The sequence below is a fragment of the Zosterops lateralis genome (genome assembly GCF_965231275.1).
Source record: "Zosterops lateralis genome assembly, chromosome: 8".
Lineage (NCBI taxonomy): Eukaryota > Metazoa > Chordata > Aves > Passeriformes > Zosteropidae > Zosterops > Zosterops lateralis.
Window position 1 is genome coordinate 11,379,141 of NC_139768.1, and position 26,814 is coordinate 11,405,954.

At 41.3% G+C, this 26,814-nt stretch overlaps 2 protein-coding genes across 5 annotated transcripts; one reads left to right on the plus strand and one right to left on the minus strand.

Annotated features, from left to right (window-relative positions):
• Nucleotides 1–821: 821 nt before the first annotated feature.
• On the plus strand, nt 822–15,643 carry LOC310912121 (lysosomal acid lipase/cholesteryl ester hydrolase-like). The gene is made up of 10 exons (XM_083866377.1): nt 822–867; nt 4,302–4,440; nt 5,669–5,783; nt 6,842–7,040; nt 7,639–7,748; nt 9,241–9,377; nt 9,960–10,100; nt 11,229–11,300; nt 12,530–12,598; nt 13,557–15,643. Exons 2-10 carry the CDS (start codon nt 4,309–4,311, stop codon nt 13,788–13,790), a joined length of 1,209 nt encoding a protein of 402 aa, XP_083722503.1. The 5' UTR covers nt 822–867; nt 4,302–4,308; the 3' UTR covers nt 13,791–15,643.
• A 62-nt stretch (nt 15,644–15,705) lies between these two features.
• On the minus strand, nt 15,706–25,367 carry ANKRD22 (ankyrin repeat domain 22). 4 transcript variants are annotated; one of them, XM_083866382.1, is made up of 6 exons: nt 25,204–25,367; nt 19,113–19,304; nt 18,263–18,370; nt 17,869–17,946; nt 16,919–17,017; nt 15,706–16,173 (listed from the first exon to the last, which is right to left on the minus strand). In XM_083866382.1, the coding sequence occupies exons 1-6, from the start codon at nt 25,222–25,224 to the stop codon at nt 16,096–16,098; spliced, it is 576 nt and encodes a 191-aa protein (XP_083722508.1). In that variant the 5' UTR covers nt 25,225–25,367; the 3' UTR covers nt 15,706–16,095. The 4 variants fall into 4 exon arrangements, with proteins under 4 accessions (XP_083722508.1, XP_083722507.1, XP_083722506.1 ...); XM_083866381.1 differs by lacking the exon at nt 25,204–25,367 and adding an exon at nt 22,628–22,905 and having other exon boundaries at nt 18,263–18,367; XM_083866380.1 differs by lacking the exon at nt 25,204–25,367 and adding an exon at nt 22,628–22,905.
• Nucleotides 25,368–26,814: the final 1,447 nt, after the last annotated feature.

The window sequence follows — 26,814 nt, forward strand, 5'->3', positions numbered from 1 at the left end:
GGAGACACTTGTAAGTTATTTGGCTGAGCAGGCTGATCTTCATGTAGGACGATTCTACTTAGTTTATAGCCCAAGGACACAGAACAAGTCCTTCTGCCCATGGTCATCCAGCCAATCTCAGTGAGGACTGATCCCTCAGGCTGACTACAGCTAATTCAGCTGCTAAGCAAAGATCTCCAGATACTGTGTTTTCAGAGGTGGTGAAAATGGCTTAGGATAAACAAGAACCTATGCTTGTTCCCTCACTGGAAAAAAGGTTACATGGGGTGTGCAAGCCTCCTTTGGCACTGGAATGTGATTAATGCAGAATAAGGTGGGTTTCATGAGTTGTGCTGCTCACTGGAAAACAGATTTAGGTCAGTCTGCAACGTTAAAGTTGACATACACCAAAAGAAAAGCAATAGCAGAGACAGTGTTCTTGAGACACTGTGTTGAGAAAAGTTGGACACTTCCTCCTTTTCATCTTAAAAGAATTACTTTTGAAGCCACCCCTCAGTTGGGCAACAGATCGAGGTCAGCCACAATCCCAGTTAACTGCAACACCCAGGTCCCAGCTAAACCTACTAACCACTGTTTTATAGGTAGTCTCTACACTGTCCTGCTCCATGCTGCATTTTGGGGTGGTGAATTAAACCTGATCATCTTTTTCATCACAAAGATTTCCTCATTCCTGAAATATTTCCAAATCAGCACTTAAACACGCTCTGCAATACGTGCTGCCAACTCATGTCACTCACAGCTGCTTCCCTGAAGTGCTCACTCTGTTTTGACTTCCTTTTATCGGCGCAGGTTCCTGCCAGTGAATCAGTCTGCTGCTGGAGACGAACCAGTGCCCGTGGCAGAGGACAGAAGGAAGGCAAAGCAGAGGTAAGTTACTTGTACATACATGCTCATGGTCTCTTTCTCTGTTTCCTGTCTCCATAAAGATGTGCTGCCTTGCTTTTGTGCAGTTGGTTGTAAAAATAAGCAGTGTTTTTCCTCTTTCATCTGTAAGCCTATTGCTATGCACAGAAGTGCTTCTCTGCTTAAACTAGAAGACAAAGAAGTTTGACCTGCACAAAAGGGAGAAAAAGAGCAACTATTTGATTTTTTCCTACTTGTTTTCTTCCCACCGTGAACAAGGGAATGAATGTGCAAGTATTGCAATGATGTATAATCTGGACCTCCTGTTCCTTCCACACAATGCACATGTATGTTTCGTTAGTGAGTAAAGCAGTAAATTCTCATGCACGCTTAGTCACAGTTGCTCTTCTGGTTGGTGTGCCTATGCCTTACAGCTTCTATGAAGTAAATGTTAGACTGCTTAAGGCATAAGGATAGAAAGACAAATTTCAGAATGGCTTGGGTCTCAACTTCTCTAAATCTTAGAAGTGCTTAGAGGAACTTTCAAGGGCGTTTCTCTCTCTGATCTTTTTTCCATTTAAGCATATTTTTTATGATAGTTTACCATGCCCAATAGTTATTTATGACTTCATCTCACTAGATGAGAACAGTTGTTTTCATCTCCTGTCTCTATTCCTAGAGTTTAAAGGAGCAGTGTCCTGCCAAGATTAATGGTACTTGGCCCCCTGCATCTGAGCAAAAGGTGAATAACTGGAAGTCCGTAAGCTGTGCCAGCTAAGCCAGGTGATCACAGAGTGCACTGAGAAAAGTTTACCTCAACAAAAGAAATAATTAAGCCTCTGCATTGCCTCAACTAATCTTAATAGTGATTTGAAAACAAGCTGAGATATTAGCAGAACTTTTTTTTGGTCAAATTGAGATTCCCAGTGAAGGGAGAGGCAGGCATATACATACTCCAGAGCAGACTAAAACAGCAGAAAGCAAAACAGTGTTGCACTGCCTGAGTATATAGTTGTGAGGCTTCCTGTGTTGACCCAAAAAAAAAAAAAAAAAAAAAAAAAAAAAGGTATTTGATATACAAGGGGAATCTAATGAAGTGTGTTTTGATGCCAAATTTAAAGTTTTGGATGTTTCCAAATGCTGCCTCATTTCAACTGTTTGATGACTCACGAAGTTTGACTTCTTTAAATTTATTCAGTCAAATTTAAAGGTTAAATTGAAGGTCACTAAAAGTCAAAACATATTTTCCTTGCTTATCTCTCTCTCATCCCACAAATTCTGTTCTTCTTCCCCATTACTTCATGGGAAATACTTCCTTATTTTCTCTCGATCTTCGTATTGAATATTCCTGAGTACAAATAAACTTCATAGAGCACCATATCTCATCATAGCAGATGTCTTATGCTAGAAGCAGACTCAAGAAACATGTGGCTACATATGAACCTCTGTTCATCATTGAAAATTGCATTCTCCATGTCTAATGCCTTGTTCCCAAAAGACATGTCTCCTGAGCCTGCTTAACTTCCTAACAAAACCTGTAAGACAGGAAGGTCTCCCATGAAATTCCCTCACAAACCCTATGACTACTGTGAAGTTACATGGACTCTGAAATGCTGACAATCTCTCTCCTGCTGGCTGCTGCTGAACATAACAGCAGCTACCTTTTCCTGCCTTCCCCCAGCAAGAGCAGCCTCTTCCCCCCTCTGGAGCAGCCCTGCCCTGACACACAGTCCTCAGGAACTTCCGTAACTCCATCACTGTACAGGCTTGTATCTAATGCTGGATTTGGCAGATGTTAAACAATTATATCAAAAGTCAGTTACAGGATGGACAGGAGGGTGGAACTAGTACAATCACACCACAGTCACAGAAAAGTGTCCTCTTCTTCTGAGGAAGCCCAGCCTGCAGGAGCAGTGGTGTCCCCAGCCATTACTGGCGAGACATTCTCACAGAACTCTGTGATGAGCTGAAGCCTTACACTGCATTAAGTCCCATGGGTCCTACTGTTGAACATTTGGGTCTCCTGCCTGATCTTTATGGTCTTTATACACATGCAGAACGAATACTACTCTTCACAGGCATCATTCTCTCCTCGCACATTAAAGTACAGCATAAAACAAAAATTTGATGTATGATGTGGCTTTTCCTGAATATGTAAGCACAGTACTGAGCTTTATGGATCAATCTTCTTTGTGCATTTCTTCAGAAAGAAGAAGAAAGGAGCACTGAATTTGTGAGCTCTTGCCCTCCACACAGTTTTAACCTATAATCCCACAGTAACTATCTGGGTCACAGAATCTGTTTTTTTTTCTAAGGGATGTTTGTGTCAAAATTTTCTTGTTGAAAAAAAAGTCTGGGAAGCCCAGAGAGAGTAGTGTTCCTGCTCTCATTGACCTGGGTTCTAGAAAATAAAGACTAAAACCTGGAAGCGTATCTATTTTAAATGGAGTTGATACAGACTGGTACTAGATCTACTGCACTCTGCAATTTCTGTTCAGAAATGTTAATCTGGAAATTATCCCAGGAAATCATCCTGGGAAAGGGCAAGGTCTCACTTCCCCATGACAAATACAAGATTTGCAATAGTGGACAACCATTTCTAATCGGTAATGGAGACAGGCCCTTGGCAGCACAAAGGCAGCCTCAGAATCTATAGCTCACTCCCCATGGCTGCTTGCCTGGTGGCCCAAAGGCAAGGCTGACTAGGAACTGACTCATGGGGATTTTGAGGAACCCCATATGATCACCTGGTTTGCTCCATAGTCTCTGATTTCAAACAGAACTCGATCATGTTCTGGGGCACTTCTGCCTATGGAGAAAGCACAAACTGCACTGAATATGCAAGCATGTTGCCTGAGGTCCATTCAATCTCCTCACAGAGTGCCTGAATTACTTCTGGCCCCTCCATGAGCCTCATTATCTGGTCCCTCACCCCAGCACACCACTGACAGACACAAGAATAGCATTCAGTCCCAGAAGAAGAGAAGGTAGGTTTAAAGAGAGCTCATCCTGAACCACTTTCACCTCATTCCTGAGGAGACAGGAAACAAACAGTGTTTTCTTTTCCCTTCACCTCTCCTGCTGGTAGAAGGGTAGAGACAGATAAAGGCAGACAAGCTGGGTGATGGTCGTATCAAGTGCTCATGCTTCTTTGTTAAGCTTCTGCTAGGCTCGTGCCAAGACCTGGCCCTGTCTACCAACCCCAGTTCCCTTGTAATCTGCAGAGAACACAGACATATTCTTGCATGGTATCCCCAGGTGCTTTCCTCTCCTGTTCTGCAATGCTACCTGTTAAACAGGGTGAGCTGTAGACAGCCTGTCCTCACACAGGAGTTTTTTCTGGCAGCCCTTGGGGAATAGACCTTGGGAAACCTTCAGGACACTCTCCTCTTGGCTCTTCCTGTGGAATTCCACACCACTCTTTTCCTAATACAAACTGCATGTGCTCTTCCACACAGCCCCAAGATGTGGTGCCTCCTCGTGCTGCTCTGCTCCCAAGGAATTGCCTTTTCAGCAGGATTCACAGCAGCCTTCACTCCAGGTGCTGACACAAACCGCTGCAAGAAGAGCCGCGACCCCGAATGCTTCATGAATGTTGTAAGTTGGGTCACCTTCTTCCCCTTTGTGAGGCTTCTCTTCCAGTTGCATAACTAACAGTCCTTATCAGAAAAGCTAAGAACAGCCCTTTCTGCATCTCCTGTTTTCCCAGCCTGCTGTTTCCAAAACCACTGTCTTAGTGTCTCTCCCACAATGAGGGTTGGCTCTGAACATGCCAGGGACAGATGTGCCCCTTGCACATTGCATGAGGACAGACACGTAGTACTGCAGTGGGCACTGCAGACTGCTACCTTTGCTTCCAAGGCTAGGCAACTCTCCAGAACCTCCCAAGGGGCACTGGAGATCCAGACTATGTAATTTTGATCCTCGTGGCCATAGTCAGCCTTGGATTGTGGACAGAGCACAGACTACATGCTCCAGACCATACCAAAGTGAACAACAGACTTTTCTGCCCACATTTAGGGTGAAGCCCAGTAGACATATGATAAATGTGGAGCTGTGTCATGGCTCATGATACCTGTTTGCAGTCAGCTTTCTCAACACATGTTGGTATTTCAGGCTACTGCATAAGGAGAGGAGTGCAAACCTGGCTAGAGAACAAAGAATCTTTCAGCACTAGATTGGAAAAACCTTGATTCTCCTACACAAACAATCTGGGCTGCCACAGAGAATTCTTTTACAGTGGAGGCAAAGGCTGGTTTCTAAACTCAAGTGAAGCAAATCACTGCCCTTCCATAGCAAACTACTCGGAACAGTGGCTCAGATTCCCACAATGCAAACTAATCAAAGATGCCTTACCCTGAGTCGCCAAAGATTTCCTCAGAGTACATGCAAAAGTAGGTAGTCCCTTTAGCTCCTTTGACAAGATCTCCACCCTTGTTTGCTTTGCCTGCATGGCTTGCCTAACAACATTTTGGCAAGAAAGGATTATTTACGGATCATCCCCACAGCTATTGGGACTCTCTTATACAGATACGGTTACGTATTTAATCTGCAGGAAGGTACAATCTGCATAAGCCTTGCATAACGTGACAAGCTACCTCTCAGAAGAGTGTCGGTCCCATATTAGGGGCTAAATACCAACCACCATCTAAGCAGGTCTGAAGAGGACTTTGCTTCATCTTTTTACAAGACTTGCAATGTTTATTCTCAGCCATGGTCTCTGTGGCCAGGACCTTGCACATCCCATATCTGCCCTGCTCATCTTGGTTAGGCTCCAGAACAGGACAACTGGCACATTTACAAACTCTCCTTTGGCTTCCCACAGAGTGAAATTATCAGATATCATGGATTCCCCAGCGAGGAATATGAAGTTACAACGGAGGACGGATACATTCTGGCTGTTTACAGAATTCCTGCTGGGAGGAATGACCAAAATACAGGTGGGACACAGTTGCAGGACACAAGGAAGGTCTGAGAACCAACTCTTACTCTAGATGAGGAAAGATTCCTCATCTTTCCCCTTTTCACCTGCAATGGCATGTTCCATACCTTTCCATCTCCACCAGAGCACCCAGTCAGAAGTATGACTTGAATACTGAACCCATCTAAGTCCACACATCCAGTATCTCTCTCCTTTTTTTAGACTTTCCTAATAATTTTGTTACATCCAAGGGTTGGAGGGTTTTTTTCCTCAAGTGGCAGGTAGTCTGGTAAACAGGATTTGGGAAGGTTTTCCCTTAACAACCTAAATAATATATATATAAAATATATATTGCCTGACACCAAAGCCTCTGAGGTTAGGCACATTAATGATTCCCAGGCCCTTGAAGGACAGAGATATCCTTTAAGAAGGAGGAAAGAAATCAGGTTGCCAGTGAAAAGCAAATGTATTTTATCAGTTTCAGCACATTTTCTGAATTGAATAAAAATTTCTAGCTGGAATTGGAGGTACCCTGGGTACTGCTACTTTGATTATTGGTCCTTGTTTATACTATAGAATGATTTATTTGGATGCCTTCCCCTAACTGGATCTCCTTTGGAGATCAGTGGGACCAGGCTGACTCTCAAAGTAAGGCTAGCCATGTTAGATCAGGGGCCTCGCAGCCCTGCTCAGTGGTTACCAAAGCATGGATTTCCTTCTTTGGATTACTTTTTTTTTCCTCTTCCATACACTGTTACACCTTCAGCAGTTTTCAGCTTTGGGTAGATGGTTTCAGCATAGGGGCTGTAAGCTGGCTGTTCAGTGCAAGAGGAGGCAGGACAGGCCTCCTCAGTAAATTTTTACTTGCCAGACTTGTCATAAAATGGTTATGAAATGTCATTAAATGGTTCCTGCTTGCATAGAAAAAATCCTTCTGGTTTCTCAAACCAATATCTATGTATAGTTCTCCTGGGAGCTTCTAGAAGAAGGAAATCTCTCACAAACTGAACTCTGCACTCCAATATTAAATATATATTAATAGCTGTTCCAATAAAAGAATATTTTAATCTTTTTCAGGGCAAAAGCCTGCAGTGTTCCTACAACATGCTTTTCTTGGAGATGCTACTCACTGGATTTCCAACCTGCCCAACAACAGCTTGGGCTTCCTCCTTGCAGATGCTGGCTACGATGTCTGGCTGGGAAACAGCAGGGGGAACACCTGGTCCTTAAAACACAAGACCCTTAAGCCATGCCAGAAGGAGTTCTGGCAGTTCAGGTACTCAGTAGAGAGAGAAAGACTCAACATAGAACTTCAAGGGGACTAGATAGCTTCATGCTCATGGCTTTTACCTAAATCAGCATCAGATCAGGATGATCACCAACCCAGGAGAGCAAAGAACCAGACAAAGATGGATATTCAATACTACTGAGTTGGGAGCATTGGCTGGGGAAGAAATTTCAGAGACTGGGAAATGAAACAGGATGCTGAGGAAAAGGGAGTGTGTACTGTGAGAGGGAGAGCAAGAACCTCAGCTGGAACATGCTGTGCAGCCTTGTCTAGAAATCTGATCTCTCACAGTTGAATTCAACCAAGAAAAAATGTGGTTTGTAACCCATGCAGGTGAAAGCTCTGATTAAATCCAGTTCCCCAAGGGCTGCTGAAACTGCACCATCCACACAGAGCCCAAGGCACCAGGCAGCCAGGCTGCACAGCTGCACCCTCTGCCCACTTCCCCAGCTCAAGCAAGGATGCAGCAAATGTGCAACCTCCTCCTTCAATGGGTCCTGCTTGGTGCAGTGATCAAAACTGACAGTCAGTGACTCACACTGTGATAGTCAAATTGTCTTCCAGCTTTTTGTGTTTCTCCCCTCAGCTTTGATGAAATGGGCAAATATGATATTCCAGCAGAGCTGAACTTCATAATGAATAAAACCGGACAGAAGAATGTTTACTATATTGGTCACTCCGAAGGGTCAGCTGCAGGTAAAGTCAGGAGAATTATTAACAATGATTCATGTTGCTATTTGATCAGTAGGTGACTCTCCCCACTGATTCTGTTGTTTTTCTTGTTTGTAGAGAGTTAGAAAAACATAGAGATTTTTCTACATAGAGATTTGGTAAATATGCAAAACTTTTTAAAAATCATCTTTAGTTACCCTTAGGAAGGAAATAAACTTAATGGAAGATACAGTGATAGTTCAACTTTTTAAATAATTACAGACATACTACTGGTCATTTACTGGGTACTTTTGGCACTGCTATAGGGGTTTGTGTTTTTTTCCTCAGTAATGGGAATTTACATGAAGTTCTTTTGTGTTAAGACAGACAATCAGAATCATAGAATATCCTGAGCTGGAAGGGACATAGGATCATTGGAGACCAACTCCTGGCCCTACCCAGGCCAGCCCCAATATTCACCATGTGCCTGAGAGGATTGTTCAAACACTTCTTGAACTCTGGCAGAATTGGTGCTGTGACCACTGCCCTGGGAACCCTGCTTTTGTGAACAGGATGGAAATACTAAAAAGATAAAACAGCCCACATAATACATAAGTTAAACAAATACAATTATTTAAATTAAATTTCTTGAAGGCAAGGGAAAATAACCTCAACATTACTAACATAACATATGTTATAACATAACATATGTCAATCTTATGATTTAAATGGTAGTTCTTGAACTGGCTATAACTGGCCACATGGCAATTTAAAAACATAATCAGGAAAGCAAAAATATTAATAGTTTGTTTTCTCTTAGGTCCAGCCTTTGCTGTTAGTCATTCCATGGCCTCTAAATGCAGCTGACTTTCTTTTAGCATCAGTTGAAAGTTCTTGATCATTGTGGTTTGTGTGTAAGATCCATGAATGAAAATTGATTAGAAAGGAGCCACTGCCAGTTATTAGTGTAAACAACCCAGAAAAAAGAAGGAAGTGTGGAAAAATCATATATTGTCACAAATTCTGACCTTTTCATTCTTTGCCTCTCAGAAATGTATTTAAAGATCCTCATGGCAAAACAAACTAAGCATCCAGGCTTTCTTCATCTGCCTGTGATGCAAGCAATCACTTGAAAACACTCAAAGCTCCCAGTATTTAGCTAATTATTCTATAATCTCATGAAAGCATAAACATGCATAGATCTTTAGAGACTCTAATTTGAAAAACTCATTTTTAATGAGAATTTCATGATGTTCCCTCAAAACCTCACTGACATGTTGCCTACAAAAATGGTTCTGATAAAGATGATACCCAGACATGCTTTAATCCTTGAAATGAATTTTGCCTCCCAAATAAAATTAGTTTCAGGACTTCGCTTCAACACTTTCCTTAAGTAAAACATGCAGCACAAACACAAACAACTGACAATGGGCTGCAAATCTACTGTGGTGTCTTGTTTGCTACCTGCTGTTTATGTATTTAATTTGACTGTGGAGGAGATCTTCTCCAACTCAGGCTGTCTCTTCTGTGTTTGCAGGCTTTATAGCATTTTATACATACCCTGAGCTGGCTAAAAAGGTGAAAGCGTTCTTTGCTCTGGGCCCAGTAACTGTATGCCCACATGCTACAAGCCCTCTGATTCAGATCTTGAAACTTCCTTTACCAGTGCTCAAGGTATGTCATTTTTCCTTCTAAGAAGTCCAGTGCCTGACTAATCCTCCCAGGGTTCCCTCAGCCTGGGATCAAGTGTTCCCAAACAAGTGACATGCTAACACTGAGCTTGGGATGAACTGAGTGCTCTCGACAAAACCCTTCCCAAACCCTGTGGTGAAAATAATTAGGATATAGAGCCTGTAGGAGCAGCTCCCAGTGAAGTAGGAGACTTGTGAAACTCTGTCCTGTTTTAGGATTTCTGCTGTTTAACTAAAATTTTGCTGGTCTCATGAAGGAAGAGCTAAACCAGAACTGCAATAACAGACAGGACAATCTCTAGGACTTTAAAAATGAGTAGGCATTAAGGTCAGCACGCTAGAAATGGAAGGATAGCTTCCTCAAGGACTACTGATAGTAATATGAAGGAGGAAGAATAAATGATGTGCTGTGGGGAAGAGGGTGTTTTAAGGGGTACCTTGAGGGTAAGCTCCTCCAGCACTCCTTGAATACTGCATTATGAAGGCTGGGCTATTAGCAACAATTTTCTGCATAAAATTCTTCTGTAACAAGAAAAAAAAGGTGTTGCACTTTTCTTTCCCTCAGTTAATATTTGGCTGCAAAGGAGTTGCACACCAGATCGAGTTTCTGAAAGGACCCGTGACACAGTTCTGCACAAGCCTGGATAAGTTTTGTACCCATGTTCTCTGTTACATAGCTGGAGGCAGTGTGAAAAATATCAACATGGTAAGTATGTTCAAGAACTCCTCCTCAGAGCAGAACTAAAGGGATTTTGGGAGTTGCACTCATGCACTAAATCCTTCCCAGTTATCATCATGCGTGTCAGCGTCCATGAACCACAGTGTGGCTCTCAGAAGACTGAGGGAGTGCCAGGACACTGTGTACTGCCTACAGTGGCAACATGGCTGGGGCTAGTGATGGGTGGCACCAACAGCCAGGCACATTCTAATGCCAGAAAGAAAGAACTGAGCTCAAACTGGAGCTGTATTGCATGTCAGGAGGTACTCTCCCTTGGGGCTAAGCCAACAAGAATTTTGTCACACACAAATGTTCTTTAAAAAGACACAATGAGTGATGGAGTCAGACTTTTTGGTAATACAGTTGCCAGTTTCCTTCCTTAATATACAGACACTGAGGTCCTCTGAACACTGAAACAGCTAAAAGACAGGAATAAAGCCTCTTCTTCTTCCCAATTTTCAGACTATTTGCACCAAAACTTGGTCCCAAAGAACTACTATAAGAGGCATTTTCCTGCATTTGTTGACATTAGAACTGAGCCCAACAGCTCAATCCACAATGTGTAGAGATACAGAAAGCCCTTCCACTGTGCTGAGGAGTGCAGCACACCTGCAGTGGGATTCATAAACGCTTGTGCATCAGTCAGAGGGGACAGGAGAGACAGCAGTTTTTCCTCTGCTTGCAAATATGTGGATGCTGTGGTGCCAACCCCCTTCAGAGTGGCCAAAGTATGCAGAAGCTGGCCTGTATAATGTTTATTACTGCAGTGTCTGTAACAACTGGGCCCATTTTTTCATCTATAATCCTTTTTAAAAGCACATATAGGAAAGCAGTTAGACCCAGAGGCTCAATGCAAAATCAATTGCAGCTTTTGAATTGCAGAGCTAAACCATTAAGGATATCTCCTGCCTTGCTTGAGTCACTAATGTGGTTCTCAGAGCAAGATATCAGCTGAGGAAGAATCCAGGGCAATAGAATTGGGACATCTCCTTAACAGAACTATAAAAAATATTTTGTAAGCTGGCTTCTTTAATATTAGAAACTCATTTTCTTCACAGTTTTATTCTGTCACAGCACTGGATTTCTGTCTTTATAAAATTTCTGCTTTCTCTCCAGAGTCGAGTAGATGTGTACGTAGGACATTCCCCAGCTGGAACATCGGCACAGAACGTTTTTCACTGGCGACAGGTATAACTGTGCACTGACATGTAAATCATCCCTCACTACTGCTTTTTATGTAACTGGCAGCCTACAGGGAAATCCAGAGGCTTTGGATTTGGGAAACTGACCATCATACCTTCTCACCTACTGCTGTGAGCACATGCACATTTAATATAGCCTAGAATATAGATGTGCTCCTGAAGACAGAGTCCTACAGTCAGTCCCACAGGATGCAACGAGCCAGGAAATGGACACGAACCAGGAACAGCTGGTGACTCTATGGTCTATTTTGCCACCCTCTAACAAAATCAAGTGGATGCAAAGCAAACACAGATACAGGAAGGCAGAACAGCAAAGACAATGGACCAGGCAGATTTTTAGCTCATACTTAGCTGCTTAAATCATAGAGGAAGCAAAGGTTTTCTAAACTGACAGATACTGGGTTTCTCTCACCCTTTATTTCACACTCCTCACAAGTTGTCGTGTCGCAATATCGGATACACAAAGGACAAGGCAGACAGCAGAAGGTCAGGCAGGAAAGTTCTATTTTAATATTTCTGACTCTATTTATATACACGTTTTACAGAAGGCAAAATACTGGCTACACAGGTTGCCACTTCTTCAACCTCTTAAGTGAACATCACCATTAATCATATTTCTCCTCCTAGAGGAGACAATATGTAAACAAAGTAAATAATTTTAAATATATACATAGTTTACATGAAGCTGTGTGAGAATCTCCACTACAAAATTGCAAACACTCACAAGGCAAGAAAACTTAGGGCTACAGACATGTTTGTGTAAAAAATTAAATTACCATATCAAATAACTCCAGGTATTCACTCACCAGTCCTGCAAGGCATATTTCACAAGATTTGTTACATGACCAGACCTGACACATTATAGACATTCAGGTTCTCTTTCCATGTGGCAGCTGAACCCAACTCTGCATGACAAACAGAGACCCTGAGTTCAGTTACCTAAGGTAATAAAACAAAATTTTAAGTAACAAAACACACTGAGGGTAGAAGATATGGGTCAGGACAGAAAGTTAGCAAGAGAAAAGGCAAGGATGCCACTTACCCTGTGATCTATCCTGAGTACCCTGGAAGTCTGCAACCAGAGGAAGGTGTGGGAGGTGTGGGAGAAACTACAGTCCACTACCTGGGCCTTGGGTTAGCTCACAGGCAGGAATATGCCTCCTGGACTCTACTCCTTCATCTCTCATCTCTTTAGTTTTTCTCTTCTTTTAACAGCTAACACATACAGATCAATTTCAAGCTTATGACTTTGGCTCTAAGGAAAACCTGAAGAAATATAACCAGGTGAGGCAATATGCTTCCTTCAGAAGTTATCACTGGGTCTTGGTAAAACTAGTAATAGAAAAATTCGAATTTTAGCACCTGTGGGTACTAACAAGGGAGAGAGTGCTCTCAGATAATGTTTCAGCTGAATCACATGCAAGTGTAAAAGTCTATTCACAAACAAGGCAGAGATAGACCCTTACAGACAATCAACAAAAGTTAATTTTGCCTCCCCTACTGATGCTGGGATGTGCTCAATGATATGTCAACTTACATGTCATTCCAAAAAAGAATAAGAACCACACCTGCGTCCTAGGGCTGTGTGGGTACAGAGCTCTTCACTTGCCTAAAAATCCTCAAAGCCTACCTGTTGTTTAAGAGGGTACGCGGATCTCACAGCTACAGTGACCTCTCCAGTGGACTGGCAACCACCTCACTTTTAACCAGCTCTTTTGACTTGCAGTGTCCTGTGCTGTACCAAAATGCTGTTTTTCACAAACAGAAAGGCTCCAGAGCAACAATCAGTCACTTCTATCTCACACACTCAGAAATTTTCTAGGGTGAAAGCATCAATCACCAAATATTTCCTTTCTACTTTCATTCCAAGCGTGAAAACTAAGAAAAAAAGCTATACTGTGTGCACCCCAAAAAACTTACAGATCTCCTCCCCCCGAATACACACAGGAAAAATCTCCACATTTCTTGACTGATGAATACTGACATTGTTCTTTCCATGCCCACACCTCTGAAGGGCACAAGCAGGCCCCAAACTGCAAAACAACCCTTAGCCATGCTTTATAGAAAGAACAGGTATAGGACAGGTCACTCATAGACAGGGAATGGGGTTAGGGAAATGAACAATAAGAGGGTTTACTGGAGGCAGTGCAGAAGCAAAAGACAAAGGTGTTTGCACAGAAATCTTGCTCTAAATACATTCTGATCCAGCAGCGTTCACTCAGGTCTCCTCCCTGTCTTACAGACTGCTCCTCCTGTGTACAAGATAGAGGAGATAAAGACACCAGTTGCTGTTTGGAGTGGTGGACAGGACACATTTGCAGATCCAAAGGACATGGCAAAGCTACTTTCTCGGATCACCAATCTCATTTATCATGAACATTTTCCTACATGGGGACATCTTGATTTCATCTGGGGTCTTGATGCAACTGAGAAAATGTACATGAAAATCATTGAACTACTAAAAAAATATTTTTGAAACCACAAGCAGAGTGTTGATTGTAAAAACCTTCAAAATCTCTATTTGGCAATAAGGGTGGTATCTGAGGAAGGGGTAAACATGCAGGCACACATAATGGATACTTCTAGAGGTATTTACTTGTTCTTATTTATTTCTTGCTTTCCTTATAATTTGAGTTTTTCCATGGTGTTACAGTGACGGCTGTCTTCCTGAGAATTCTGGGTTATATAAGAATGAAAGCTGAAAACATATATTTTAATACATACTGCAGGGATCACTGAATTTCAACAGTTTTAATTTCTACAAGACTAACTTTCCTAAGCCAAATTTCTGTTTTCCTCATATCTTATTTACCCAATTTAGGCATTCTCATGCCCATTTTTTTCTCTTCCTATGGAGACCCAAAAGTGTTATTTGATCATTTCTCTATTGAAATTAACAAAATTTTCAATTAATTTATTGATCCCCTTGACAGAGAATCTTTTTTTTTCCCTCCTCAAATTACCCTTTAATGTCAACACAAGCAAGAGGTCTTCAAGAACAAGAAACTGAGCAGACAATAGATGACTAAAAAACATCAAGGAATCCAACCTCAGAAAAAATCGTAGAAGTATTTGTCTGCCCTCCATGCCTACCAATCACCCAAATGTTTGTTCACACACCCTGAACCCCTCAAAGTTCCAAAGACCACAGGTGGCAACTGTGGAATAGGCAAATGTAGACCCATCCAGCAAGGTGCACTCCAGGCAATACAGCTTCCACCTGATGAATTATTCTTCACACTGCCAATGAAGCTGTTGCAAACACTCTTGAGCTGTCAGCATTCACATTTACACAGCTCTGTGTCTGGGCCATTCATCATTCAAGCAGTTCCTAAAACATGGGAAAGCAGTTGGATGTTTTCCCTTTGTGGCCATTAGCCCTAAGAGAGGGTGTCTTCAAAATCCATGCAAGTGCCTCCCTTCTTCTCACCTACAAGCTGATCTGGAATGTCTGTCTCCCCAGATTGCTCACAAAATGTTCATTATTACAGGCTCCAACAAGGAGCTTTGTTTCATTGGCTTGCAGCCTCAAGTTCATCTTTTCCAGCCAAGACCTTTTGTAGCCAGAGTTGACATCCAATGCAATAGTACACTGAAAAATATATCTGTCTTTGCAACACAGGAAAAGTACACTAACTTGTCCATGCACCTGCTGTAGCACCCATTAGCAACGCTGTACTGCACTTCTCATAGCTTACAGAAAAAGGCCAGAATTGTCAACAAAAATAAAGACCCATTAGACCAAGGAGGCACAACACAGCAGCGTATGAAAGGAGTTTCCCTTTTATTGCTGCATTATTAAATCACAAAGCACTGGGCCACTGCTTATTACTGCAGGTTCACTTCTGCCTTCACCTATGCAAGAGAAGACTCATGGATATATTATTATTATGATTGGTTTTATCCCCTGCTCTATGCAGCACTCTGTACAGCATTCTATCCTGTCCAGTCCCATGGGAATGATACATCTGGTTTCCATCAACAGCATTTCATTTATTGACTCTTTTTTTCCCCTTTAGTACACTGTTTATATTGGAAAGGTAGTCAGGAGACCTGTTTCTCTACTGAGCCAAACATATTTTCTTTACTATTTCTTAATGCATTAAAATGATCTGGGAATTGATTTTCTTTATAGTCTCCAGCAAGACATTGAATCTCTTTTCACTGTTTCTTAGATGAAAAAATAGAAGATAGTCCTACCCTTGTAGCAACACAGTGAGAATTAGGGTGTGTGAAAATTGTAGGAAGGATGGAAGCAGGAAGAGCTCAACTGAGATGTTTTCCTAGCCCATCCCATTGTAGGAAGAGAAATACTAAGAAGAAGGATACCAGACCTTTTATAACTGCTGTAGCATATTGTTTAGCTCCCCTATGGAACAAGTAACCCACACTTTAAAAGGATATTTTATTTTTGCACTGGCTGCCAACCATCATATACAATGCTTAGGCTTCCAGATATTTTACAGCTAGCTGCTTTCAAAATCCATAGTCTGCAGAACTCAAGTAATAAAACTGATGAACCAGATGGGAAGGGCAATATTTTGAACACTATTGTAGTAATTCATGTCTTATTAAAATAAAATGAACTTCTTTCAGCCCACTCACGGCCTTGAGGTACTGACAAATCTCACACAAAATTGTCCAAGTCTGCAGCAAGGAATGGGTGGATTGGGCTGAGATTTTTATCAAGTATCACCCCCATCCTCTGCTGGAATTCTGCTGTTGTGAAAGGTGGACTGCCAGATGAGGTAATTTTCTGCATGTTTGAGAGTCCTTGATGGCTAAGAATCTCTTCTTATCATGCTTTCAATGTTGTGGAACTGTAATCTTCTTGCTATATCCAAAGGAGTCTCCCCATCCTGAAAGAAACACACGAAATACATTGCAATATGATAGATCTGGGTAAAGTACAAAAAGATTTCCTAACTTTGCCACCTGTGTAAAGTCTCCCATCCTTACACAGAATATTTTAGATCTGCTCTAAAATAAATGTTTCAGGACATGCTGGGCCTAATACTGCTCTGGCTGAGGAAAGGAACGGAGACCTCCCCTGCACTAGGGAAAGCCTTTCCTGGGAGTAATATCCAAATGTATGGAGCTCAGCTAAGATTTGATTTCAAGAGCAACATAGGTAATACACTGCCCATCTCAACTCACTAATGTGGATACTCCCAGGTCAATATTGATTTGGGCAACACTTGAGCTGTTCTGGTGACAGAAGCAGCTTGACTTGGCCTCTCAGAAGAGGGGTGCTCAACAGCACAAAAACCACCTAGGAAGATTTTTATCCCTGCCCTGCAGACTGCACCTTAGGAGCAACTATAGAGTAGCTCTGAGCTAAGAAGAGCAACATAAGCCTGAACTAAGAGATGTGCTAAGCCAGGGGACATGCAGGCAGAGTTTATCAGTAGAAATCCAGCAGTGAAGGATTCATACTTTAAAGTTGCTCTTGCCAACAAAGGCAATGGAGCAAATGTTTCATCCCAAACAGAAAACAAATTGGCTGCCAGGAAACTGTGCACCCTTTTCCAGCTAACGCCTACAATGTGCTCACTGGTTGACTATCATGATAAGCAAATTCATTTATCAACTTCACCTTCTTACCTGATTCTTTACAGAAGTGTCTGCCTGAGCTTCAAGCAGTAGAGGAATGACTGCCTGGTTTCTCATTTCACAAGCATAGTGAAGGGCTGTGCTGCCAGACTGAAGGGAAACAGAAGCAGATTAATTTTATTTCTATGACTTCTTTAGTAGACCTTAGGTAAGTAGGACTGCCTGTAGTCTTATCAGCTTCCCCCTAACAGCTGGATGCAAAACACACATACCATTTCCTGTCACAATACACTACACAGTAAAACAAATACATTACCATGAGAAAAACAGGAACAAAAAATTTTAATTCCTTCCCTGGGATGCAACTTCTAAAACAGGTTTGATACATCAGCAGGAAGACAATAATTCCAGAGGATCACATAAGCTTGATCTCAGAAACTGCATCTTAAACAATATTGTTTGCTTACATTTCAGTGTTTTAGAATTTCATTGCTGATAAAATTGGTGTTTCTCCTTTTCTGCCTTAGAGGAGAGGAACTCTTTACCTCACCCAAGTAGGCTAGTGGATACATAATTCTGTATATGGCAGATCAGCACACTCTGAAGACCAAGAGAAGACTAGAGGGTCTTGTCCTGTAACCCACAAATCTGTTCCAGTTAAAAATCTTATAAATGCTGATAAATTCAGATGCTTCTATCACTAGAATCTTTACAGGATTGGGTATTTAATACATAAGTACCTCAAGCCCAGCTTGCCTGGATTCTCTTACGAGGGCTTTGCTCAGAAAGGGAGGATTAGTTGATCAGTGAGGAATTATTTCTGTATACCCTATAAATCTATTGCCTAAGTGTCAAGCAGAAACACTGAGTCCTCCTGGTACCTCAGTCAGTTCAGTCCCTGATGTTCCTACTCCAATGATGTTTCTAGAAGGTTCTGTAGCCTGTTTTTAGTGTTGTTTCCTGCATGTGAGCCACATTTGCTTTTGTATAAACCCACTTACAGAGTCTGTAGCATTCACATCGACTCCAGCTCTAAGCAACATCTTGACCAGGTGCTCATTCTGTTTTGTCTTTGAGACCTGTTTGGTGCAAGGGAAAGAGCAACACAGTAAAACAGTTCATCTGCATACAGTCTTAGGTATATTTGTGCTAAATACTGTGGTTTTTTTCAAAAGGATGCATGGTTTCTGGAAATATCAGACTGATGCAGTAAAGCAAATCTGTCCTTTCACCAGCTACAGTCACAGCAAAATCCCTGCTCCTTCTGTTGTACACATTCAGGCTTGCTTTAAGAAAGCAGCCCATATTCTGTAGAGGTTCCTGGCCTGAAACACTGCCATGAAAAATGTGTTCAAGGGGAAGACACAGAGTCATTCTTCTTCCATCCAGACTCACCATGAGAAGGTAACCAATGAGCATAACTGGCATGAGGATTATGATGAGCACATAGTCAAGGAAGGTAAACCGTTTTCTCACAGCGTAATGGAGGCAGGTGCGGTCCTTCTAAACACAAAGTAACTGGCATTAGTTCCAGAGTCAGTGGTCTCACTTTGTTTAATATTGACAAGAGTAAATTCCACAAGCTTTCTTTTAGACTATCTCATAGAAAATCTCCTGTGATTTTCAAGCAGAAATAGACACACGCATCAAGTAGAAGCACATTTAACACATAGAGGGTCATGGAAATCAGACTACACAATGCAAGGAGGAGGTGGGATCCAAAGGATTCAATATATGTGTTGGCAAACTTGGACGTGGCTGCAGAAATTAAAAAGAAGGAGTGGGTATCTCGTGTGGCTATTGCTGCCACACAGCAAGGTAAGTCAGCAGGAGGAATCACCACAGCCTCCCTTCTTATGGAGATGCTGGCTATTGAAGCAAGGACATGTGAGACTTTAGGACATCACTTTTGGGACATCAGAGAAAAACAGGAAAGTAGCAATGACCACCACTCACTCCTATTGAGAACAGAGTTTAAAAAAATCTTTGACTACTGAATATACCAAACAACTAAAAGGCAGGTCTGTAAAGTTTTGTGCTACAGTGTTAAACTTGTTACAGGTTGCCAAAATAGAGGTGAGCACAGGGCCCAAAAATAAGAAAAGAAGCCTTTTTTCCACCTGTTTCTCCACATATCCTCAGTAGGAAACAAACTTGAGGTTTGTCTGTGCTTGCCAATGTCCCCACTGACACTCCAAGAATCTGAAAGAACAGCCCCAAAAAAGAAGAGTCAGTGGCCGCTTACCTTATTTCTGAGGTTGACATCAGCATGTTTTCTAAGAAGGTAGTTAACTATCCTGTTGTTTCCTTGTCTACATGCACAAATTAAGGGGGTGTCTCCACTGAAGATGTCCTGGACATTCAGATAGTTGCTGTTCTGCTCCAGAAGGAGATGGACTTTATTGAAATCGTTGTTATAAGCTGCCTGACAGATGGGCTGAAGTGAGAAGACAACATTCATCAGCACGTGTTTCACTGAGATATCCATACTTCCCATTCTGGCTTATGAATCACACACCCTAAAATATTGACAGAGCCTGTAGTTCTTGGTGCCTTCCAGAAGATGGTGGTAGGAGACACTCCTGTAGCTGCTACACAGCTCTCAGCCCCAGAGTCACACCCTTTGCACAGTGGAGTGCATTTTCTGTTCCTTTTGGATGCTTTATCTATAACCCAGGAAATAAATCCTGTTTCTTTACAGCCATTAGGAGAAAAAAACCCACAAAACCGGCTTCCATTCTCACAGGAGTTGGTCACTGCATTAAGCTGCAAGCAGGGACAAGCCCAGGTGCCCGAGTTCACATCAGTCAGGATGAGCAGTGCTGAACAGAAGGAACGACTCCTGACTCATCCCTTCCCAGTAAAGAACCACACTTCAGGCAAAAGGTGAAAAACCAAGCCCTCACCAATTTTTTTCTTTTTCTAGACCCTGAAATACCTAAAAAAAAGCATGCCAGTGTGCCCACAGGTCAGATCCTACTTGGCTTTTGAGAACTGCTTGCTGGTCAGCTTTTCAGTCAGTATTTCTACACATCCTTGACCTAAACTGCAATTTCTTCCCTCTCCAGTGGCAAGACTTCAGACAAAGGAGAAGCTGAGAATGGCAGGAGTACTACCAGTTTCTAACAGCCTAATACAGGCAGAAACTAACATTTAGAGGTGGGGCAGACTGGTAGCATTTGAGTTCTCCAGTCAAAAACAGAATAAGTCTTTCTTTTCTTTGATACTGAGGGTTTTACCCAACATTTTCCAAAATAGAAATTTTCTTTAAATATTGTCTGCAGTTTTTCCTCTCTGTTCTCCTTTTTTTCCACGTCCTAAATACTCTACATGAAAAATATCTAGTCCTGAGCTCTGAGCTCTTTCCTCACTCCTCCAGTTAGCTCCCTCTCATCTGTCTTCCCCTCTTTCCCCATGCCCTCCTGCCTAAAAATATTCATCTTATTTACACTTTTTCAGCCTTTGATCTACAACAAAACTTTTCAAACTTTGATCTACAACACAGGTTTATCTCCAGCATAATTACTGCTTAGTTTTCTGGACATCTGCATAAGAGAAGTGATTTTTTTCTAAAGAAAGCATTTACATGCTCACCAGACCTTGCACCACTTCTTGTTTTGTTTTTATGTCAGACAAAAATCTACGAAGAACACAGGCCACATTTTAAATTTGCACATCTGTCTGTATTTGTATAGAAGTCTACATTTGGTGTTTTGCACCAGAAGCAGAACCGTTTTAATGATTTTGAGGAGAAAAGCCTCTTTTAAAACCTCTTGCTGTGATTTGCACACAAATGCCATCTAAAAGATCAGTTTTCTCTAGAACCTTGCTCTCTGTCATGTTGGTGTCTAGTACTATATCTTCATGTCCAGGAAAGTGAAGATCATGTGGAGTCTGTCTGCACCTATGATTTCCCTACTTGTTTTTAGGTATTGCTTTGCTTATTCAAAGATGCAGGAGATTTGCTCTTTGGTTGAATATCTGTTCAAATCCCAGTAATTTACCAGAAAAATTTGCTCCTTTTTAGGCTGGTTTTGCTCATTTAGCAGCTCAAGGTTATGCTTTTTTGCTTTTCTTTCTGTACTGCCTCCAAGACTTTTACTTGCCAGGCAGTAAAACCCAAGGCATTTCTGACTGATACTCTCATTGATCCATGGGATGTTTTTCTAAACCTTAAACTACTGCTGGACTCAGTTCTAGAGCCATGAACAATGTTGGCACACAGACCACTCCCTAAGAGACCACATCATTTGGGGCTGAAGTCATGCACAGAGACACAAGTCACACGTGCTCTCTCACCTACTGAAACCAGCTGTCCTCAGAAAACATCCAGGGTACAGAGAACGTAAGAAGGAGTTCTCATCCATTCCAACAGCTAATACCTGGGTAACTGATGTATTTAAAGTATCTTTTGAGTCAGTATTATTCCCCTGGAATGGGGGTTCTTTGAAGAATTTATACCCTCTGCATTAACAGGTTCCATTCATGTTTAAAGAAACAAACAACAAAGTAACACAATTTTTTTCCCCATGTATGGGATTTTTCTGAGGCCCACTCTGCTGGTTTGTATTCTTGAAAATAACTTTTAGTCAAAGAAAGGTGAAAAGTCCCACAGGCCAAACTTGTAATATACCTCCCAAGTTGGCAAACATGACTCCATGGCTAGAAGAGCAAACATACTAGAAAAATATTTAATTAAAGGAACAAAGCAGTACCAACATCTATAAGTTCATGATATTAATATCAATAGCAATAAGGATTCAGAAAAAATGTGTTAGGAAAGTATAAAGATAAGAAAAATTACAAGTAGGTGCCAGTCACTCATTTGTCCAAGAAAGGCAAATGCTGTATTTGTGTCTCTCAGAGAAAGAGATTTTATAGAAGACAGTTTACTGGGATTGTGTATAGAGTTCTTGTCATTTGAGTCCTAAAATGAGTTCAGATCATGGCAGGAGCATGAAACATCTCTACAACAGAGGAATATGAAGAACCTGAAGAAAGGTTGATTTGCTTAACTGGGCTAGGGAGAGACAGCACTGTCAGTGTTCCAAAATAAATAAAAGGGTCAGTGTTAAAGAAGAGTAATTAATTTCAAGGAACACAGTGAAAAAGGTGATACAAGAAATTTAGCATGGAAATTAGAAAGAGATTTATATTCATAAGCAGAGTAAAGTAACAAAACAGGCTTCCAGTAGCAACAGATTGGACACAAACCTGCCTGGCCCCAGGCTGGGGTTTGAGCATGTGCCAGCATTTCTGTGGTTGTGAAGCCTCAGCCACAAATCTCTTTTCCACCTCTCATTTTTTGGGGGGTTTGGCACTCTGGCAACCCTATCTAAAGGAGGAGTAACTGTGCTTAAGACTGTTTTAAACTATTCCCCAAAGTTTACTGATGAGACAATAATAGAAATTCTTACAGATAGAGAGAACCTATCTGGAGGATCAGCAGGAAGGCCAAGTAAGGAGTTAGAGCAGTGTTACCTACAAACAGTAGGTCCCATGCAAAACCCAAGAAAATATATTTCCTTTAAGTCTATAGAAAAGCCTGGAGGATAAGAGACTGGAAAATCTCACTCAGTTTTCTACAGTGTTAGAAGATTGCCTCAGTAGTGATACAGCTGAACAATCATTTCATATTTGTGTTATGGTTATTACTGTTGACTGTGTTATTTTTATCCACCCATCATGCACAAGAGAGAAATAAATGTACGGGATAGTACTCAGAATACCTGAGCATCACATGCACGGTACAAGCCATACCCAAAGAATCCAAAGTTCATGTCCTGGGCTCATGCTCAGTGTGATGAGGAGCAGGACTATGAGAGCAGAAGTCTGATGGCAGTGGAGGACAGCCAGGAGAGGCCCTGCAGCTTCCCTTTTTCCCAGAGATGCATTGGCAACTGGAGCACAGACATGTCTATGGAGTCTCCTTCAGGGATGTGTGAGAAGAAAAGTGCTCCCACAACAACAAATTCTGAAGCAAGCACCAGTGGGAACTGAGTTGTCAGCTTCTGGAGGAGTAGTTTGTGTCCAAGACACAGAGTGGCTACTCTTGCCCACACCACAGCATTTATAAATCCCAGTGTCCTGACCACCCCAGAGAACTCACAACAGACCTGGCTCACCTCCATAAAGCAGCAGGGCAGAGCCAGCACTGCCACAACAAACACTGCACCCAGTACAGACACGGGCTCAGGTCTGAAGGGAGGGGGGCAGGATCCACAATTCCAGCTTAGGCAGAGAGGAGGAGAGGGTCTCTCTGAAGGATCTGGCAGCAAAGCCCCTCACTCATGCTCTCATTCACACTTCTGCAGCACTGCCCAGCATCTAGACAAGGTGCAGGGATGAACTTGGCACTGCGACTTTGCACAAAATGTACAATGGAAGGGAAGGAAAAAACCAGAATCACAACACCAAACACTCCTTTAATCATCACCAGAGGTGCCTTTTCCCACCCATAGTGTCAGGGCTAATCATGAACTAGAGCATAGTCTGCCCAGCTGAAAAAAAAAAAAAAAAAAGCAGTGGGCAGACACTGGAAAATAGAAAGTAGAGTTTGAAGATTAGATATGCCAATGATTGATTGTTTAAAATCTATCTTTCTACAATACTTCTTCTTCGGCAAGCCTATCAGGCCAGGATTTAATTGTTCAGTATATAAGGCTTCAGGAAAGGTGAGAAGTACTCACAGGACATGCAAGGGTTTCCATGGCTGAGACCATTCAGTACAAAATCTCCAAATAAGGGGTGCAAGAAAACCAGTAACATTTTCACTATCAGGAAGGACAATTAGAGAACCAAGTTTTTGATTTTTTAAAATCAATTGTGGATCATGATTGATGTCAGGTCCTAGTAGTTTACTCATATCCAGATGAACCACCACATCTGAAGCTGTCTGATGTTTTCAGAGTTTCTTGCATAACTCCCTGCTTAGCTTTGATGAGCTAGTGATAAACCTCCAGCTATTTAGCAAGTTCAACCACACATGAAGTAGAGGTTAAAGGCACAGTATGAAGGACAAAGCATTCAACCAATAGAGACGAGGTGAAGGTAAAGCCTGTCTTGCAACTTGGAGAGCAATTTCAATTTATAATTACTTCCTCCTTTAGAACTCCAGGGCATTGCCTAAATTACATTGAGTCTTTGCAACAGTTTAGAAAAAAGGAAGATATTTTGTAATATCGAAATATTCTGAGCCAATCCATAGCCTCTTCCTTTGCAATGAAATTATTCCAAAAGCATGCTATGAACTTAACAGGAGTCTAAATTATGTTTAGGGTGCAACATCCAATACATACTTTTCAGAAAAGGCAATTTACAATTCTCTACTTTTACTTCCCTAGCTTTCTATCCCATATTAATGAACCATAACTTACCCAGAAAACTCCATCTCAAAATGCGTAAAGAGACAAAATGAATATATATGAAAATATTAACTAATAAGCATGAAAAATGTGGACAGCATTTGGACATTCTTGAAACATCTGTGTAATAAAGGTAGTTGACACTGGTTTCCACTGCAATACTGTCTCAGAGTAGTAGGTCTGGAGAGAGGCAAGAAACCCTGTCAGAATAAGCTACAGTCCATTCAGCTGAACACCTTATGAATGCACAGATTCAAGCTCCTTGTAATACTGAAAGAGGAGAAGATACTTGATTTCATTGAATAGCCTTTTAAAAATAAAAGGGTGGCTTTCACCATAGAAATGTAACCTTTAAAAGCAACAGCTATTTAATGCTGTTATTAAATTATCTCCAGAAAAAGAAACACAGTGGAACGCACTCTTTTCACAGTCACAAAGAGCCAAAATCCTCATTTGTTCCCACACATACAAATGGGAAATTTATAAGAGAATACATTTAGGTAGAATTTATGCTAAAGTACAGAAAAATGTCGAACAAACCATAGTTTGGGGACAAACCCATAAGGATAAGATTTTAAAAATTGCCTTCCTAAAACAATATGGAGGACCAGGAGGTTTTCTTAAGCATTAGCTTTATTATCTGTATTCGGTGTAAACCAAGGAGTTGTCTGCTTTTTTGCAAAGTTGTTGGTTGCTTGCACCATGTACAGAATCATTCTGATCTTGACACAGAATAGAAAATGTTGAACGCATACTTTGTGGAGCCACAATAATTATGCCGGTTATTGCATTTTCTTTCCTTCTATAAACAATACTACTGATAGTTTGTAACAGACAGATGAAAACATTTCCAAAGAGGAAAAGCCTTCCAGATACAAGCCTGTGTATGGGAGGCTGCAAAGAGAACAAACCAAGCCCAGGGAATACCCACACCTCCAGTAGTGTCAGTAACTGCAGAAATTGGTCACGTACCTCTGAATAGAGTATCCCCATCCCTGTTCTTCACTCTGCAGTTCCTTCTTGTTCAACAGCCCAACAAGCTACTCTGACTTGAAGTGCGCTCCAGCTTGTTTGAATCTGGTTAATAGTTAACTTAAAACTATCACTTTTTCTAAAGCTACCTTTCCTCCCAGTGCTTTCTACTCAGTAGCATGAAACAATTGTCTTCACAAACCCAGCCCACGGAGGTAAACGTGAGAACAGCAGTTCATGGCAGACTGACGGAACAAGTTACAACACAGAAGAATTTTCCTTTGTCATTTTTGCAATAACATCCTCCAGTTGCCTAAAAAGGAAAGTAGCAAAACAGGTCGAGGAGAGGAGGGAGAGAGAAGGGAAGAAAGTGTCACAATTAAAGAAATGGAGGAGCGAAAAGAATAAACAGCATGAAATCTAAAACTTAAAACAATGAAGACTTGTACCTAGTTTGCCATCCAAATTACTGTTGACTAAGAGATGTTCCAAACCTTCTGCAAGAGCACCTCAAATGCCTGTCAGGAAAACAGAAGCAACTAAATCCCACGCCTTTAATGAAGGCTCTCAGTATAATTAGCCTCTCACTCTTTAATTACAACGGCTGGCGGATTTCATCACTTTGGCTCAGTCTTCTCTTTCTTGCCCAGCCCAATCAATGAATACGATTCATTTCTAACCTGATAATTTTATATGCTAATTGGGAAGGGAATTATTGCTGATAGCCCTGAGGATAAGATGCTTTTCTGTACTACACTCAGTCTCTTTCCAAACAAGTCGTGTGTATTCCAAATGCATGCATTCACCTCAAAAATATCTTTTCCTTTTATAGTTTAAATCACGTTTCATGTATTTCAAGCAAATTTTAAAAAAAGTTTTAAAACATATGCATGTAAGCATGTATCTTAAATCCAAGCCCTCTGCCTTACATTTGAGAAATTCTATTTCCAAGTAATTTTCATGTTTATTCTCAGCGAGGTGGAAGACCATAAAAAATTATTTATTCTATTTCCAGCCTTCTCTAATTAAAGCAGTACAACATCACTGGCTGTAGTGTTCGTTTGCTGGCATCAATTCACCAATTCTAATTTTCTTCAGATAAACAGTGTCTGTTTACCTGAAGAAAATTAGGCTGGCATGTAACAGACAGAGACATAACACCTCCCTGTGACAGACTGGTGGGATCCTCACAATAGTCTGATCTTTCAGCATGTGGTGAATATGCTCTTGGACTAAGGATATGGAAGAGTGAGTAACACCTAAAAGGTCAAAAAGTCTTCCTCGCATCAAGATCCTAAGATATTCACATCCTCCTGCATTTACTGACCAACTTGTTGGAATTTACAAACTCCAACTCATTGAAAGAAACATTGAATCACTAAGATGCTATAAAACAACTTAGTAGTTTATTTAATCCTTTCCTAACAAAAATAAATGAATGTATGAAAATATGGAAAAAAAAAAAAAAAAAAAAAAAAAAAAAAAGGCAGCCCATCCCCTCCAAAGCAGAGCAATAAGTTAATAACTTCAGGCAACACGTTTCCCAAAACAGTGTAAATTATCATTTAATCCAGCACCATATCCCAGGTCCTCTGGAAAAGCACTGAAGTG